At 48.4% G+C, this 17,385-nt stretch overlaps 1 protein-coding gene and 1 long non-coding RNA gene across 5 annotated transcripts in view; one reads left to right on the plus strand and one right to left on the minus strand.

Moving 5' to 3' along the window:
- LOC309380271 overlaps positions 1 to 17,385 on the minus strand; it is a 162,130-nt gene continuing 144,745 nt past the window's right edge. The window contains exon 3 of the long non-coding RNA XR_014172791.1: positions 1 to 317. This is a non-coding gene — a long non-coding RNA (uncharacterized lncRNA). The remainder of the gene's footprint in view (positions 318 to 17,385) is intronic.
- Positions 6,369 to 17,385, plus strand: part of LOXHD1 (lipoxygenase homology PLAT domains 1) — a 175,919-nt gene continuing 164,902 nt past the window's right edge. For all 4 annotated transcript variants that reach the window (XR_014172698.1, XM_081929534.1, XM_081929535.1 and 1 more), the window contains exon 1: positions 6,369 to 6,458. Coding sequence is in view for 3 of the 4 variants with exons in the window: in XM_081929534.1 (XP_081785660.1) it covers positions 6,416 to 6,458 (43 nt within the window). In the remaining variant the exon portion in view is untranslated. The remainder of the gene's footprint in view (positions 6,459 to 17,385) is intronic.

Below are 17,385 nucleotides of genomic sequence, written 5' to 3' on the forward strand. Positions count from 1 at the left end.
TGGCTCCCAACAGAATATTGAAAACGCGACAAAACATCAAACATCAAAAACTTCCCTAAACAGGGCTGCCTTCAGATGTCTTCTAAAAGTCAGATAGTTGTTTATTTCCTTGACATCTGACGGGAGGGTGTTCCACAGGGCGGACGCCACTACCGAGAGGGCCCTCTGTCTGGTTCCCTGTAACTTGGCTTCTCGCAGCGAGAGAACCGCCAGAAGGCCCTTGGCACTGGACCTCAGTGTCCGGGCAGAATGATGGGGGTGGAGATGCTCCTTCAGGTATACTGGGCCGAGGCCATTTAGGGTGTTGAAGGTCAGCACTGACACTTTGAATTGTGCTTGGAAATGTACTAGGAGCCAATGTAGGTCTTTCAGGACCGGTGTTATATGGTCTTGGTGGCCACTCCCAGTCACCAGTCTAGCTCTTTTGCCTTAGACATGGAGTGAAGCATAAGAAAGGTCGAGATCAGGTATCCTTTCAGTGATCAGGCCTGTTATTATGAACCTCAATTGGCTGTTAGGCCACCATGAGGACATGGTCTAAAAATAGCTTTTGACTATTGACACCTTTTGCATAATTTATTTATCAAGCGAAGTATTTAATGGTTCATGTCCGGTATCAGAAATGGATGTGCACGAGTTCTTGGCTGCCTCATATAATTTTGCAGCTTGTTGAAAAGGGGAATGCCTTTCTCGAAATAAGCTCAAGAAAGCCAGCAGGTTCTAACCAATTAAATATCCTTTTTTTTTGGTGCCCGCTCATTTTTTTTTCATCAAGAGGTCACTGCACTCAAGTGGGCAGCATGTTAAACTTAGGCCTCAAAACCTCGGCTTCAAATTACCTCTGCAAATACCTGGAGGGGTCATTTGCTATCCAGATCTGAAACCTATCTGTGCGAAGTGAAATAATACATCTTAATTTCAAAACCAACAATCTTGCCTTGGTGGCACATGCTCTAGGTACACCCTATAACCTTCGCTTTACATTACCCAAGTAAAAGCCTTTCCAAAGTTGTTTAGCTCTAATGGGTTGAGCTGTCTACACCATAGGTAAAGGTAAAGGGACCCCTGACCATTAGGTCCAGTCGTGACCGACTGTGGGGTTGCAGCGCTCATCTTGCTTTATTGGCCGAGGGAGCCGGCGTACAGCTTCCAGGTCATGTGGCCAGCATGACTAAGCCACTTCTGGCAAACCAGAGCAGCGCACGGAAACACTGTTTACATTCCCGCCGGAGCGGTACCTATTTATCTACTTGCACTTTGACGTGCTTTCAAACTGCTAGGTTGGCAGAAGCAGGGACCGAGCAATGGGAGCTCACCCCGTCACGGGGATTCGAACCACCGACCTTCTGATCGGCAAGTCCTAGGCTCTGTGGTTTAACCCACAGCGCCACCCACCATATCTAGCAGCAATAGCAAGTTCTTTATTGACCTCAAAGCAGAAAACAGAGAACCACACACAGACACACCTGCATGGTGCAAAATAAACCTTGATAAGCACTTTGGATGTTCACTCACACACACACACACTCACAAGGTAGATTGTGTAGGCACAGTGGCATAGCAAGGTCAGGTGGTACCCGGAAAATTTCTTGTCACCCCCCCCCCATTGAAATTATTAAAAGAAGGAAAAATAAGATACTTGCAGTAGGCAGCATTCTGTGAATTCAAGCTGCTTACACAGATATACACACCTGATAGGAGACAGATAAGTAACGTCACACAACCCAATCGGTTTCATAAGTGGACACTGTCTTACGTAAATTGGCTCAAAGGTTTCGAAATAGGTTATGAAACCCACTTCAGACGGAGCACAGCAAACCGAAAGGACAACAAAATTACAAAACCGAAACGGTAGCGAACCAGGAGGGCCTTGAGACTGCACAGAAGCTGAACAAACAGGCATGCTGTATTGAATTGCATCCCTAGTTGAGATCTGTCATTCCAGTATGTTGTAAAATTATACCAGGGTTCTAATACATTTATTTCTGCATCTGCTGCCCATTCCTATAACCTTTTATATGATGAGATCTTATGCACACACTTCTGTGCCAAGCAGCTATTTCCCATTGCTTGATGCCTCTTTGCTAGAGTTCCTGACAGTTCGTTCCTGTTTGTTGTTGTGGCACTGATTGTATATTTTCATTTCCCCGTGGAAAGGGGAAGCAGTGACAAATCCAATGGGTATGACTGACCCTGGAAGAGTACACCTACATGTGTGTTATGTACTGAGTTGAATAGGATCCAGAATGCAGCAGTCAGATTGGTCCTAGAACAATAGGATTCAGAATGCAGCAGTCAGATTGGTCCTAGAACAATAGGATTCAGAATGCAGCAGTCTGATTGGTCCTAGAACAATAGGATTCAGAATGCAGCAGTCTGATTGGTCCTAGAACAATGCAGCAGTATGATTGGTCCGCAGGAGCCACCCAATCCAGCTCCAGGTGGAAGTGAATCCACAACCTGATTGGCCTACAGGAGAACCCCAGAATTAGCCAATCACGTGCAGCCTATTGTGTAAATAATGTATATAAAGCAGATATTGTGGGGGAACTTCCATTCCTCCTCACGTCTATGAGCTGAATAAAGAGCATGAAATCTACTCTCGACTCCGAGTATATTTCAATGTGCCTACCTAGAAATGAACAATAGCTGATTCTTGAACCTGGTGTCCTTCAGAAGTTGTGGACGACAACCTTCATCATCCCTGACCCTTGACTGTCCTGGCTGAGGTTGATGGGAGTTGTAGTCCAAAGCATTTGCAGGGCACCAGGTTGGGGAACACTGCTCAGCTCTCAATCATTGGTCAAAGCAATTTGTCCTGCTCTAAAATAGGGATATTATTACTGTAATATTATGAGTCTCAATGAATGACCCAGTTTTCTGACATCTTTTCCCCCCTTCAGAATAAGAAAGGTTTTCCCCACGTTCTGGCAATCAACACTGGAGATTATGGTTCTGGGGAGCAGGTATAGTCATAAGGACCAATTGTGTCCTTGTGGAATGAATCAAACCTTCCATATGCATTTGCCTCTGTGTAGCTTTGATGATGTATCTAGTCAAAACTGGTTGGCTTGGGCATGGAGGAAACCACCAGTTATAATTATCTTTGGCCTTCTTCTTCAATGACAGACCTTTTGTAACTAGTTTCCTGCCGGGAAGCCGCGGAAGATATATATATATATGTCAGAGCTGCCCGAGGTCCCAGCTCACGAAGGACCAACGCCAGTTCGTTACTGTTTATAAAAGTCTTTATTGAAGTTCAGTTTCGATTTCAAAGCCGTGGCGCGCAGCTCTACGTCTCAAACTCTAGACCGCTGAAGCTCCGTCTGAATCTCCTCCCCCCAGACACCAGTTTAAGACTCTAGCCTTGCTCCACCTCCTCCTTTGCTCTTTCCTCCTCTGGGTCCGCCTGTCCGCTGGGGTCTTGCTCTTTCTAGACTCTTCTGACGCTGAGTCCCCTGAGTCTTCCCCCTGCCTCCGGCGGGCTTTAGGACCTGGTTCCCAATCCGGGTTTCCTGCTGTCCCGCGCGCCTGTACATTTGAACTTGGCGCACGCGCCCAGCCGGCAACCTTCCTCCTGACCGTTACACTGCTCCTGTCACTGCTTTCCCCTTCGGGGAGGCTAGCTGGACCTGACTCCCCCTCCATCCCCTCACTCTCCGAATGTAGCGTGGTCAGCCCTGGCTCATCTTCTCTCCCTGCTGGAGGAGACGCTGGCCCATGGGACTCTTCCGCCCCACTACGCTCTGGTGGGGAAGCTGGTCCTGATCTCCAGCTGCTGCTTTGGGAGTCCCCGCTGGCCCCTTGCTTCTGGTGCGTCCCCCCTGGGACCCCCCTTGCCCTGGCCATCGGCGCCCCCCTCTGGGAATCTTCTGATTCGCTGGAGAAGCTCATGGAATCTCTCGGGCCACTGTCATACTCCCCTACCATGCCCTCAGATTCTTCCCCTTCGCTCTCCATTTCCTCTCTCTCCTGTGCCTCTGCTCCTGAGCCCCTGACAATACACACACACACACACACACACCATATTTTTCGCTCCATAGGGCGCACTTAGTTTTTAGGGGGGGATAAAGAAAAAAAATTCAGGCTCAGGCCCCTGAATCGGCCCAGCTGGTGCTTGTTGCAGGGGAACCTGTGCAGACTGGGACTCTTCAGGATCAGGCCCCAGACTAGGTTCAGCTGCTGCCTGAGGCAAAGGATCTGGTGCAGACTGAGACGCCTCTGGTTCTGAGTCTGAGCCCGAGTCCCAGGCCATCACACTCCTAAATCTGGGGTGGGGAGTCTGTGGTCCTCCAGGCATTGATGAACTACAATTCCCATCAGCCCCAGTGATCATGGCCGATGGGCAGGGGTGATGGGAGCTGCGGTCCAACATCTGAAGGGCCGCAACTTCCCCATTTCTGTAAGAATCCACGTCCCCCTTTTAGAGCTGCAATTTTCACAGTGGTTTAACAGTCAATGGCTCTTCCCAGGGAACTCTGGGAATTGTAGCTCTGTGAGGAAAATATGGGTCTCTTAAGAAACCACAGCTCCCAGAATTCTTTGGGCAAAGCCAGGGCTGTTTAAAGTGGCATCGCAGCATTTTAAATGGATGGCGTGAATGGTGGCCTGAGGCAAAGTGTGAGAGTTGTTGGGATCTGAGAAGGCAAGAAAGGTTGAGATCTTGCGAGAGATTGAGTTTCTCTTTGTCAACAGCTCTGCTATAACGGTTACCTGATTATCATATTGAGATTTAGTAGGCCCACATTTGAGAATGCTTGGCTGCGCTTGAAGATTTGCGGGGTGTGTGTTGCAACTTGAACTCGAGACCTGCCAGTGTCAGAGATAGTGAGGGACCAACAGAAGACTGTACAGAATGCGCCCTTTGTGTATTTGCTTGTCTTCTCCTTTTACAGCTCAGGTTCTTTCCTTATAGCTTCTGTTTGCCCTCACCATTGGCCGCGCTGCCCGGGGCTGAGGAGAACGGCAGTGTGAAGCAAGAATTGCAGAGCAGACCAGATGGCACCCTACTTTCCACCCCTCAGAGTTTGCCGACTGAGGCAGCTGCCTCCCTCTGCCTCATGACCCCGGTGTGAAATATATGGAGGGCACCTGGTTGGGGAAGGCTGCACCGGACTGACCTGGTGGAATTTCCCTCCGTGTCTTAATGCTTTGATATCATTAGGAGAGCTTTTTGCTTAGGTTCCCCATTAGCATAGCTGTCAACTTACAGATTTGAAAATAAGGGACCAGCAGCCTCAAAAATAAGGGATCAGCAGCCAAAATAAGGGATGTTGGTCAACCAGCTTCTTTCCTTTCCCCCATAACAGTCAATCGAAGAAGCCTCCAAAACAAATCCAAAAGCCCCCCCTCCCATGAGATCGCCACCCGCCATTGTACTCAACCAGCTCCTTTCCTTTTCCCCCACCATGTGCTCCCGCTCCAGACAGACCTTTTCCCCGGCAAGGGTGAGTGGGCCGTTGATGACATATCCATCCAATTCTGAGCACAGGTATGTTCAACTTCTGAGCCCCTCCGAGCCAAAGGCAGAAAGCCCAGCCAGCAGCCAAACAAGGCCTCAAGCAGTGGTTCCCACAGTGCAGCAACCCGGCAAAGGGGATGCAGCAAGGAAAACCACCATTACCTCTCCGCTGGGAAGCGCTGAGCAAAGGCAAGTCCCCAGGCAACGCGGCCGATTTGATCGGCACAAGGCATGCAGGGGCATGCAAGCTCCACCCCCCAGTCGTTCTTAGTCTCCTTATTGCGTGAGCAATGCAGCCAAGCAACACAGTTGGAGCCACCCTCTTCCCTGGCCGGCAGGAGGAGCTGCTTCCTTTGAAACCCGGGAAATTTAAGGGACATCATCAATAAGGGACAGCAGCGGGACACGGCGCTGGGATAAGGGACTTTCCCGCCAAATAAGGGACGGTTGACAGCTATGACCATTAGCGAACGTACAAAGTGGTTAGTTAGTGGTTAGGTAGAATTTGCACTCATTGCCCTACCCACTTTTGCTTCTAGCCCTGCCCACCACTGGCAAATGGCCCTTGAAAGCGTGCTCAGAAGAGAATGTGGCCCTCAGATTAAATGAGATCCCCCAGCCTTGACATGAAGATTAGAGGGTGAGACCCACAGGTGTTCCATTGATTCCCTTGATGATCAATTTTCTGCCTTCTCTCTCATTTCCCCCTCCAGCAGAGGTCAGTAGGTCCTTTCTGGCTTCATATTTTTTTTAAATGCTCATTAAGTCTGACGGGGCTCTCGGCTGGCTGGCACAGTGCACTTAAATATCAGAAGTGAGAGCTGGTCTGCCTTGACTTCTTGCTGGTGTCGGTCAAAACTCATTTGACAACGGAGTCCTGTCTTGAGGAGCAACGGCTGGTCGCTCGTTCAGAATCAGAGACCTGAACTAGGAGGGAAGACAAGACAATTTGCAATGTGGTGGAAAAGGAAACTTCTGTCTTCTCATTCGCAGACTGGTAGGACTTTGCTTTCATTGTGATGTGTGTTTTAGATTACAATGCAAATATTTAGAACCTAACCTATAAATGGTTTTAACCTGACCTGGTACCTTACACTGAAGGGTGCAAAATACCACTACTGATGATGAAGATGAAGATGATGTGTGCTGTCAACCTGGGTTGTTTCTCAAACCAAGTAACACAGTTTGCTCTCTCAATGAATTTGCTAACTCTAATAGGACCAAAGAGCCCCCTGTGCTGTTCTAATAGCCCACTCCAAGAATGTTCAAATGCAATTCTGTATTTGGGACTTAGATGGGCAAAGGAGGAGTTGTTTATTATAGGAAGAAGGGTTTAAGGAAATAAGGAGTTTGGGTCTGAAGCTACCATCAGGATAGACATGCCAGAAGAAATATAAAGAAGTGAAGAACTGAAGGAGATGTTGCTAGGAAGTCTAATATTGTTGCAGAGTTATTGTCGTGTTAGACTTGTTACTTGCCTGTTCAGCAAAGGTTTCCAACATTTACAACATTTAAAAACATAATAAAATCATTAAAACGTTAACAAATTATGACAAAACGTTGACAAATCCCCCTTTGGATAGGAGTGGAGGTTAACATCAAAACCCTATTCATGTTTACTCAGAAATAAGTCCCATTTTGTTCAATAGGGCTTACTCCTGAACAAGTGTACTTAGAATTGCAGCCATAATGAGTTTGTGTCAGTTTTGATACTGAATATTCTTTGGCTATGACTTGAAAGTGTGAATATTTATGTTGTGAACTGCCCGGTGAGCTTTGGATGAAGGATGGTATGCAAACTTTAACAACAACAACAACAACAACAACAACAACAACAGGTATTTAGTTCCAGAAACTGATGACTAATTATTTCTCATTAGGAATCAACACTGGGCAGTATCTGGCAACTGATTGTAATTAATAAACTTTTGTTGGATTTCATCCATTGATTGACCCAATCAGGGAATGTTCCCTTGGATGGGCCAGACCAGGCCCAGACTGTCATGTTTTGCCTCCTGAGGTAAAATGGGAATGTGCCGCCCCCCCCGCTGCTCCCCACATAAGCCTCATTTAATGGGGTCACATAGCAACTGCAACTTCCGGTAAAATCTTGTAAGATCTTGCAGGAGCTGTCGTGAGATCTTGCATGAGCTCAGCAAGATCTCACGAGAGTTCTGTGAGATCTTGCGAGTTCTCGCTGGAAGCCACCACTGCCTGACCCTAGTGGTGGCAGCAGAGGTGGGCAGAGTCCACGCTGAGAGCCAGTGTGGTGTAGTGGTTAAGAGCGGTAGATTTGTAATCTGGTGAACTGGGTTCGATTCCCTGCTCCTCCACATGCAGCTGCTGGGTGACCTTGGGCTAGTCACACTTCTCTGAAGTCTCTCAGCCTCACTCACCTCACCTTCTGTTTCAGTGTATCTGAAGAAGTGTGCATGCACACGAAAGCTCATACCAAGAACTAACTTAGTTGGTCTTTAAGGTGCTACTGGAAAGAATTTTTTTTGTTTTGACTATGGCAGACCAACACGGCTACCTATCTGTCACCTCACAGAGTGTTTGTTGTGGGGGAGGAAGAGAAAGGAGAAGGTTAGCTGCTTTGAGACTCCTTAGGGCAGTGATAAAGTGGGATATCAAATCCAAACTCTTCCTTGAGGGGGGACCAACCCATAGGATTCTGCTACTTGAGTTGGTTGCTTCAGTCTGCCTCATGAGTGGGTCAACCGTAGACCAGACAACACAAACAGCTGGATTTCAAATGATGGTGTTGAATTTTTATTTTGAAGTTTGGATGACAGATTTTAGATGCTGGGTTTCAACATCAAAATCTGAATCATGAAATTTGATACCCGGGCAAAGCCCATTTCATGTCTAGGTGAAAAATACAGCAGCCTCTTCTGCCTCATTGATTCCATGACTTGATTATTGCAATAGCACCTAGTCTAGAGATGAGTTGGAGAATGATTCATTCCAGAAGCTTCTTCAGCTTTGGAGAAGCAGATTTAAGATTTCATCAGGACCAGGACTATGGCTGATGGGTTCTCCAGATATCCATGGGCTTTGGGCAGGGAAGTGACCCCATGCCTGGTCACATGGCTGTTCTCAGTCCAAGGATGGCGAAGTTCTTCTTTCAGCTTGCATTACCACCAGCCTTTAGAATGGGAGCTGTCAGGGGCTGCCATCAGAACAGGGGAGGCAGGCAGGGGGGCCAGTGGGATACAGAGAGCCTCCGAAACTCCTGAGGAGCAGTTCCTCTTCCAGCAGTGGGAAAAGCCACACCTCCAGTGGAAAAGAGAGGGAAGGGGCCAGCCAAGCAAGGAAAGGGCTTGAGGATGTTGCGGAGAGCCCCAGTGCCTCACGCAGCCAGGCTGGCCAGGAGGGACACAATCCACTTCTGTCGCCCACCTTGCACAGAGGGATGAAACGCAAGGAGGGAAGGAGGAGGCTTGGGGTGCCAAAGTTCTTATGTTGGGGGAGAAGCCGGAAGGGGCCACTCCCAGATTCTGCAAGTGACTGAGACAGACATGAACTTGGTAGATATGCACTGTAAATAGTTTGCACAATGAAACCTGTAAAAGCCAGGTCGGAGTCCTGCCTGGTTACTCACGAGCAACCACCACCAGAATCTGACAGGAGCCTTTAGAATGGGAGTTGAGCATATGCTCTGGCCACTTGGGGAAAGACTCTGACCTTGCATGCCAGAGGTTCCAACTTCATTCTCTAGCGTTTCCAGTCAGGGCTGGGGAAAGCTCCTTCTGGAAGTCTTGGAGAGCCACTGCCAATTGGTGTCAACTAGCAGTGGTTTGCCAAGTCAATCTTGACCAACTCAGAGGGTCTGATTTGGCCCGTGAGGCCATTTCCTGCAAAACCATGCTCACCCCTCATCTGACATCACTGCTCCCCGCTTCCACCAATGTGGGATTAACAGCTAGGCAAAGTAGGCACTGGTTTATAGGCTCCCCACCTTTTAGAGGCCCCACGACAACGGATCAAAATAATACTGCACAATAGAATTGGTTTATTAAAATTGTTGGTTGGTAAAAAAATGTATTACCAACCAACAATTATCTAGGGGATAAGGGTTCATCAGTAAAGACCTGGTTATGTTTAGAATGATACTGCATAGGGAAATATTCCCTGATACCAAGATGAAGAATTCTATGGAATGCAGAGAGAATTGAGAAGAATAATGATCTGTTGTGACCTTGATGGAAGCGTACAATAGATGAGCCTTCTTGCGTTTTGGCTCATTTCACCCCTTCCTTCTCCTTTCCTTTTTCCTTTTTCTTTTTTTTCTTTCTCATAATGGCTTATGTTCTATGCCATGTACTTTGATATTTTTTGTAGTTTTTTAGCCTTTTCCATTATTATTACAGTGGTACCTCGGGTTAAGTACTTAATTCGTTCCGGAGGTCCATTCTTAACCTGAAACTGTTCTTAACCTGAGGTTCTACTTTAGCTAATGGGGCCTCCTGCTGCCGCCGCGCCACCGGAGCACGATTTCTGTTCTCATCCTGAAGCAAAGTTCTTAACCCGAGGTACTATTTCTGGGTTAGCGGAGTCTGTAACCTGAAGTGTATGTAACCCGAGGTACCACTGTATTAAGGATTTTTCTTTTGTAATTATGGTTGTTTATATTTATCTGTATTTGTTTAAAGCAAAGCAAAATAAAATAAAATAAAGTAAAATAAAATAAAATAAAATGTATTAGGAGATAATATGCGAGCCTCCTCCTCCCCCCCCCCCCTGATTTCGAATGCCATGGGGCTTCCACAGGGTTTAATCCGGCGCTGCTGCCCATTGGAACATTTGCACACAAATGCAGCACAAATGAAAAAGGATGTCAGGCAGATGTCCAGCTTCAAACCAAGAGGTGTGGATCATATCGCTGGGATTAAGTGGGCCGGAGGGAGGCTCCCAGGTAGCCAACCGCCTTTTAAGAAACCAGGCTCTAAATTTTTCACATGGAATGACTTAATCTGTCTGAGGTTGCACTTCTGTTGTGTTCTTCAGTGTAGGTCCACTCTGCGAAGGGACTTTCCTCTTATCGGTTTCAAAGGCTTGAATTTCTCCTCGTTGCTTCCTTTTCTTTGAGCAGGGACTTGGGTTGCTAATCTCCCCATGACATTAGAAGCTCCATTTTGCCATTGTCTCCAGAGGCCTTTTCTTCTGGGGGACGGCAAACGTGGGTAACTGTATCGCTCTCCTCTTATTTCCGGCGTCCGGCTGCAAAGTGGCATAAGGTTCTTTTATCATCTTTCCAAACTCTTACTTTAAATCCAGGCTGCGGAGGAACTCCTATTTCCCAACCAGGTCTACGATTCCCAAAGCGGTTTAAGAGCCACTTCATCTTCCTAGGGAACTTTTGGAATCATAACTTCAGGAATAGGAGGCTTCCTAACACCTCTAACCCCACATAACAAACTGCCACTTCCAGAAGTCTTTGGGGAAAGCCATGACCATTTAAAGAGATATCACAGGGCTTAAAATGTATGGTGTAGCTAAATAATAATAATAATAATAATATATTAGAGTATTACCTCACATTAAGTACCGGTACTTAATTTGTTCCGGAGGTCCGTTCTTAACCTGAAACTGTTCTTAACCTGAAGCACCTCTTTAGCTAATGGGGCCTCCTGCTGCTGCCGTGCCGCCGGAGCACGATTTCTGTTCTCATCCTGAAGCAAAGTTCTTAACCTGAGGTACTATTTCTGGGTTATCGGAGTCTGTAACCCGAAGCATCTGTAACCTAAAGCGTATGTAACCCGAGGTACCGCTATATTTATACTTCGCCCATCTGGCTGGGTTTCTCCAGCCACTCTGGGCAGCTTCCAACGGAATATTAAAATACAATAACCTATTAAACATTAAAAGCTTCCCTAAACAGGGCTGCCTTCAGATGTCTTCTAAAAATCTGGTAGTTGTTTTCCTCTTTGACATCTGGTGGGAGGGTGTTCCACAGGGCAGGTGCCACTACCAAGAAGGCCCTCTGCCTGATTCCCTGTAACTTGGCTTCTCACAGCGAGGGAACTGCCAGAAGGCCCTCGGCACTGGACCTCAGTGTCCGGGTAGAATGACTCAAGGTCAGCATGGTGCAAATGGATCAGGCCAATGGCCCATCTAGCCCACACATGCTATGATTTACTCCTGAGTAAACATGCGTGAGGATTGTGCTGGAAGTGAACGATTGCAGCTCTCTCCTCCGCTGTTTTGGAGAATTCGCGTCGCCCTGCCTCACAGTGAGCTCGGCTTCAGCGAGACGCCGCTCGGAGTGCAAGCTGGCCTCAATTTCCTTCTGCCCTGGAGACAAGGTTAGGATGACAGGAGAGCAGATAGAAACCATAGCCCCCCGAGGTGGCCCGAGCCTCGCTCCCTGTCACCCTGTGTTTGCTTGATCCGTGTGGCAAAGCCGGCTCCAATTTGCCACAATGCCTCCCAGCGCAGAGAGCAGGCGGAGAAACAGACACTGTGGCACGATGATCAGACAGAGACAGGGAACAGAGAGAGCCAAGGCTGCCTTGGGTGCCGCAGGAGATGTGACAGGAAGATGACAGCCCCTTGGATGAGGAACGCCTCACATTGTAATAAGGGCAATAGACAAATTCACGGAGGAGAGGGCTACTAGCCAGGATAGAATCATAGAATCATAGAGTTGGAAGAGACCACAAGGGCCATCGAGTCCAACCCCCTGCCAAGCAGGAAACACCATCAGAGCACTCCTGACATATGGTTGTCAAGCCTCTGCTTAAAGACCTCCAAAGAAGGAGACTCCACCACACTCCTTGGCAGCAAATTCCACTGTTGAACAGCTCTTACTGTCACGAAGTTCTTCCTAATGTTTAGGTGGAATCTTCTTTCTTGTAGTTTGGATCCATTGCTCTGTATCTGTTTCTCTGGAGCAGCAGAAAACAACCTTTCTCCCTCCTCTATGTGACATCCTTTTATATATTTGAACATGGCTATCATATCATCCCTTAACCTCCTCTTCTCCAGGCTAAACATGCCCAGCTCCCTTAGCTGTTCCTCATAAGGCATCGTTTCCAGGCCTTTGACCATTTTGGTTGCCCTCCTCTGGACACGTTCTAGTTTGTCAGTGTCCTTCTTGAACTGTGGTGCCCAGAACTGGACACAGTACTCCAGGTGAGGTCTGACCAGAGCAGAATACAGTGGCACTATTACTTCCCTTGATCTAGATGCTATACTCCTATTGATGCAGCCCAGAATTGCATTGGCTTTTTAAGCTGCCGCGTCACACCGTTGGCTCATGTCAAGTTTGTGGTCAACCAAGACTCCTAGATCCTTTTCACATGTACTGCTCTCAAGCCAGGTGTCACCCATCTTGTATTTGTGCCTCTCATTTTTTTTGCCCAAGTGCAATACAGCACATTTCTCCCTGTTAAAATTCATCTTGTTTGTTTGGGCCCAGTTCTGTAATCTGTCAAGGTCGTTTTGAAGTGTGATCCTGTCCTCTGGGGTGTTAGCCACCCCTCCCAGTTTGGTGTCATCTGCAAATTTGATCAGGATGCCCTTGAGTCCATCATCCAAGTTGTTGATAAAGATGTTGAATAAGACCGGGCCCAAGACAGAACCCTGTGGCACCCCACTAGTCACTCTTCTCCAGGATGAAGAGGAACCATTGATGAGCACCCTTTGGGTTCGGTCAGTCAGCCAATTACAAATCCACTGAGTGGTAGCATAGTCAAGACCACATTTTACCAGCTTCTTTACAAGAATATCATGGGGCACCTTGTCAAATGCCTTGCTGAAATCAAGGTAGGCTACATCCACTGTGTTCCCTTCATCTACCAGGCTTGTAATTCTGTCAAAAAACGAGATCAGGTTAGTCTGACATGACTTATTTTTCAGAAATCCATGCTGACTATGTTCCTATAAAGTCACGGCCCATCCCAGGTAAATAAGGCACAACTTCTTTCTGAAATCTAGATATTATATACTGTATTTTTCGCTCTATAAGACGCACCAGACCGCAAGATGCAACTAGTTTTTGGAGGAGGAAAACAAGAAAAAAAATATTCTGAATCTCAGAAGCCGGAACAGCAAGAGGGATCGCTGCGCAGTGAAAGCAGCAATCCCTCTTGCTGTTCTGGCTTCTGGGATAGCTGCGCAGCCTGCATTCGTTCCATAAGACGCACACACATTCCCCCTTACTTTTTAGGAGGGAAAAAGTGAATCTTATAGTGCAAAAAATACGGTAACTGAATCCTTTCTTATTGTCTCGTTGTCAACTCTTTATTGGCACAAAAACACTTACAGTAGCTTTCATGACATTCTGGATATGCATACACAAGCACTTCTAGCCTCTAGACAGTTGTCCACAGGTCTGGGCTCTATGGAGCAGCAACAGTGGGGCCCCTTCCCTCCCCCAGCCTAAATACCCTCCTCTGATGGATTCCCCCCCAAAGAGCACATTGACAACAATGCAGTCTGCGTGTGGTCCATGAGATTCTTTTGTGAATAAATTATGCCACATGGTCTCAACGTGCCCAGAGAGAATTTTTTTTTGCATTTCCAGGGTGGCTGGTGTCAGTAATAAATATAATGGAATTGCCTGGGTTGTTTACAGCTTATCTTAGCGGATCACATTTCCCCAGAAAAGCCTTGACATTCATGCTTGACTTCCCCAACTCTCTTGGTAAGAAATAAAAGAGGTTTCAGCTTGCTGAGAATCCCTGCCTTTGCCCCACCCCTTGCCATCTCAGCACCAGGCTCCGAAGCAATTCAATTAGTGGGGGTCCCTTTCCTGGTGTCTTCAGAAGAGGAAGACTCAGAGCCAGGGGAGTGGGGGTGGGAGAACATAATGGTTGGATGCTGAAGGAACATCTGCTTGAGTGAGTGAGAGGAACTAGAGGCAGAAGAGCAGTTTTGTTCCTGCAGTATTAGGAAGACTAGGTCCAGGGTGTGCTGGGCCTAGGGGTAACCCGAGAACCGCGGTCCAGGTCTGATCCAGAATCCGAAGGTTCTGCTAGGAGTCAGTCTGACAGGGTCAAGGCAGGACACGAGGCAGGAAACCAGGCAAGGATAGGTACAGGATCTCAGGCAGGATCTAGCATACAACAATGTTGCTACCACAACCTGGGGCGGGGTCCGACAGGCTTTTATTTTTGTCAGGGTAATGGCCAGTCCTGATCCCCCGGTGACTCACCTCCCTGTCTTGCCCGAAGGCGAGCACTCCTCCTGCGAGTACTCGGGTCTCTCCTTCTCTAAGACCTCAGTCTCTGCAGCTCAGGAGACATCGGTGGGTTACTAGACCCAGGGGCTGCCTCAGCCTCCCCTGACCAAACCGGTAGTGGAGCAGCTGTAAGTGATGGCCCGGCTGAAGGCAACAAGGTAATCCTCGCATCTGGAGCCAGGGCAGGCTCAGGCCCCTGACTTGGCCCAGCTGGTGTTTATTGCAGGGGAACCTGTGCAGACTGGGACTCTTCAGGATCAGGCCCTAGACTTGGTTCAGATGATGCCTGAGGGAAACGATCCGGTGCAGACTCTGGTTCCGAGTCTGAGCCCGAGTCCCAGGCCATCACACCGGGTTTCTCTTCAGGTGGAACTCACCAGAACTCAGTTCTGGCACCTCTCAGGTGGGTGCCATTGCCTTTACAAGAGTACAAGGGACACACTGAGCCTCTTGGGCTTGCCGATTGGAAGGTCGGTGTTCAAATTCCCACGACGGTGTGAGCTCCCATTGCTCTGTCCCAGCTCCTGCCAACCTAGCAGTTTGAAAGCACGCCAGTGCAAGTAGATAAATAGCTACCATTGCAGTGGGAAGATAAACAGCATTTCTGTGCGTTCGGGTTTCCATCATGGTGTCCAGTTGCACCAGAAGCGGTCAGATGACCCGGAAAGCTGTCTGTGGACAAACGCCAGCTCCCTCGGCCTGAAAGTGAGATGAGCGCCGCAACCCCATAGTCGCCTTTGACTGGACTTAACCGTCCAGGGGTTCTTGACCTTTACCTACAAGGGAGGTGTTCATGGTGAATTCCCGCACCTCTTTTTCTTGAAAAATAGCACTGACTAAATCCCATGGCCCAAGTGAGACCAACGGTGTGATGCCAAGTTGTGTGTTGGACTAAACCAGGGTGATGTCTATTCAGATCCCTGCCTAGCTTATTGTGATGGCCTGGGATTCCGATTCTGAGAGTGAACCGGAGGAATCCCAGCCGGCACAGGAGTCCCCGCCTCCAGGGCCAGCTGAACTGGGGCAAGGCCTTGATTCTGAGGAGCCTGCACCTGGGCCGGATCCTCAGGAGCAGGCACCAGGTGAATCCACTCTGGCTCCAGAGGTGGTTGAGGACTCAGTGCCTGCAGGTGAGTCTCCCCCTGGGCCCAGTAACCCTTCAGCCTCTCCTGAACTGCAGAGGCTTAGGGCAGAGAGGCGAAGGGAACTGGTTTCTCCCAGGAGGAGTGCTCGCCTTAAGGCCAAGGGAGGCGGGGCTCCTGGGGGCCGGGACCGCCCCTGGCCTCAGAGAAGATAAAGGCCAGTCAGCCCGGTCCCAGGTTGCGGGAGCAACGTCATCATTGAAGAGCTGTATCGGCCAGCATCCAGTCCTGTTCCTCCAGTGTTCCTGTTCCCTGCCTGGCTTCCTGCTTCTGACCTTCCAGCGTTCCTGTCCCCACCCGGCTCCCTGTTTCGGACCTCGCCTCTCATCTTGTGGACTATTTCCAGGCTAGTGACCCAGGACTGAACCTTGACTACGGTAGCAGTAACCTTTCCCCCGGGACCAGCACACTTATTGGACGATCAAGCCCAAGGCATTTTGCTGCCTGAGGCAAAGGACAAGATAGCATCTCTCTGCACCCCCTCCATTCCACATATGTGGCTCATGTTCTCCTGTCCTGTCCACTTTATAAAGATTTGAGGAATGAGATCATTACCCCACTCTTACTTACCATCCCAGGCCGCCCAACTGAGGCCACATTGTTCTTTCTTTTATCAGATCAAAATGATCAGACAACAGCAAAGGTTGCTAGGTTTATCGAGGGTGCAATGAGATTAAGGGCCACTATCTGAACGATAATCTTGGTCATTTGATTGCCCCTCTTACCCATTGCTGTCTTTTTTTATTTGTAAATATTTTATTTGTATGTATTGCTTGTTTTATGTTGCTATGGTCATTGGCTAACGCGAATAAAGTTTATCTATCCACATGTGGAAGCTAACTAGACTGGGCGTTGAATCTTACTTCAGTATTGGCAACAGGGCAGCACTGTGGGCAGAAGGCTGTTTGTGAGCAAGCTTTCTGTCTCACACACAGCTCTGATGCCTGCCCCTCAGCAATTGCTACCTGAGGCAGCTGATTCCCTCCACCTAACGGTAGAGCCGCCCCTGGGATGAGTTTAATGCCGGACGCAATCTCTCAGCCTACCGTCACAGGCTAACATTGGAAAACCCATGTATGTTGCTTTGAACAACTTGGAGAAAGGGAGAGATACCCCACCACCAACCGCACAAAAAATGAATCTTTGAAGAGCCACAGGGTATTTTGCCTTTTCACCCTATTACATATTCTCTGGGAGGGCTGACAGATGAGGAGGAAAGGAAGTAGCTTGAACTGGGAGGAGCGGATGGGGAAAACGCAACACATTCCTCAGTTCCGTTGAGGATGCCATGAGCAGGTTGTTTCACCTCCTTGATGCTCTGCCTTCTGAATTTGAGGCTGGGCTGAGGCACAGTTAATGTGGAAGGGGAGAAGTGTTAAAACATTGCCCTCTTCTGGACACAACTGGACACCTGATATTTAGGAACTGCAAGCTCACTATAGGCACCTAGAAAGCCTCCGTATTAACTGAGTCGGACCATCTAGGTCAGGGTGGCCCAACTTTTCATACCAAGTGGGCTGCAAGAGTACTTTGACACGGAACCTATGGGCTGCACACTGTCTTGTCACACTGCAGAAGGGAGCGTGGCCAAAATT

This window comes from Podarcis melisellensis (genome assembly GCF_964234715.1).
Source record: "Podarcis melisellensis genome assembly, chromosome: 11".
Taxonomy (NCBI): domain Eukaryota; kingdom Metazoa; phylum Chordata; class Lepidosauria; order Squamata; family Lacertidae; genus Podarcis; species Podarcis melisellensis.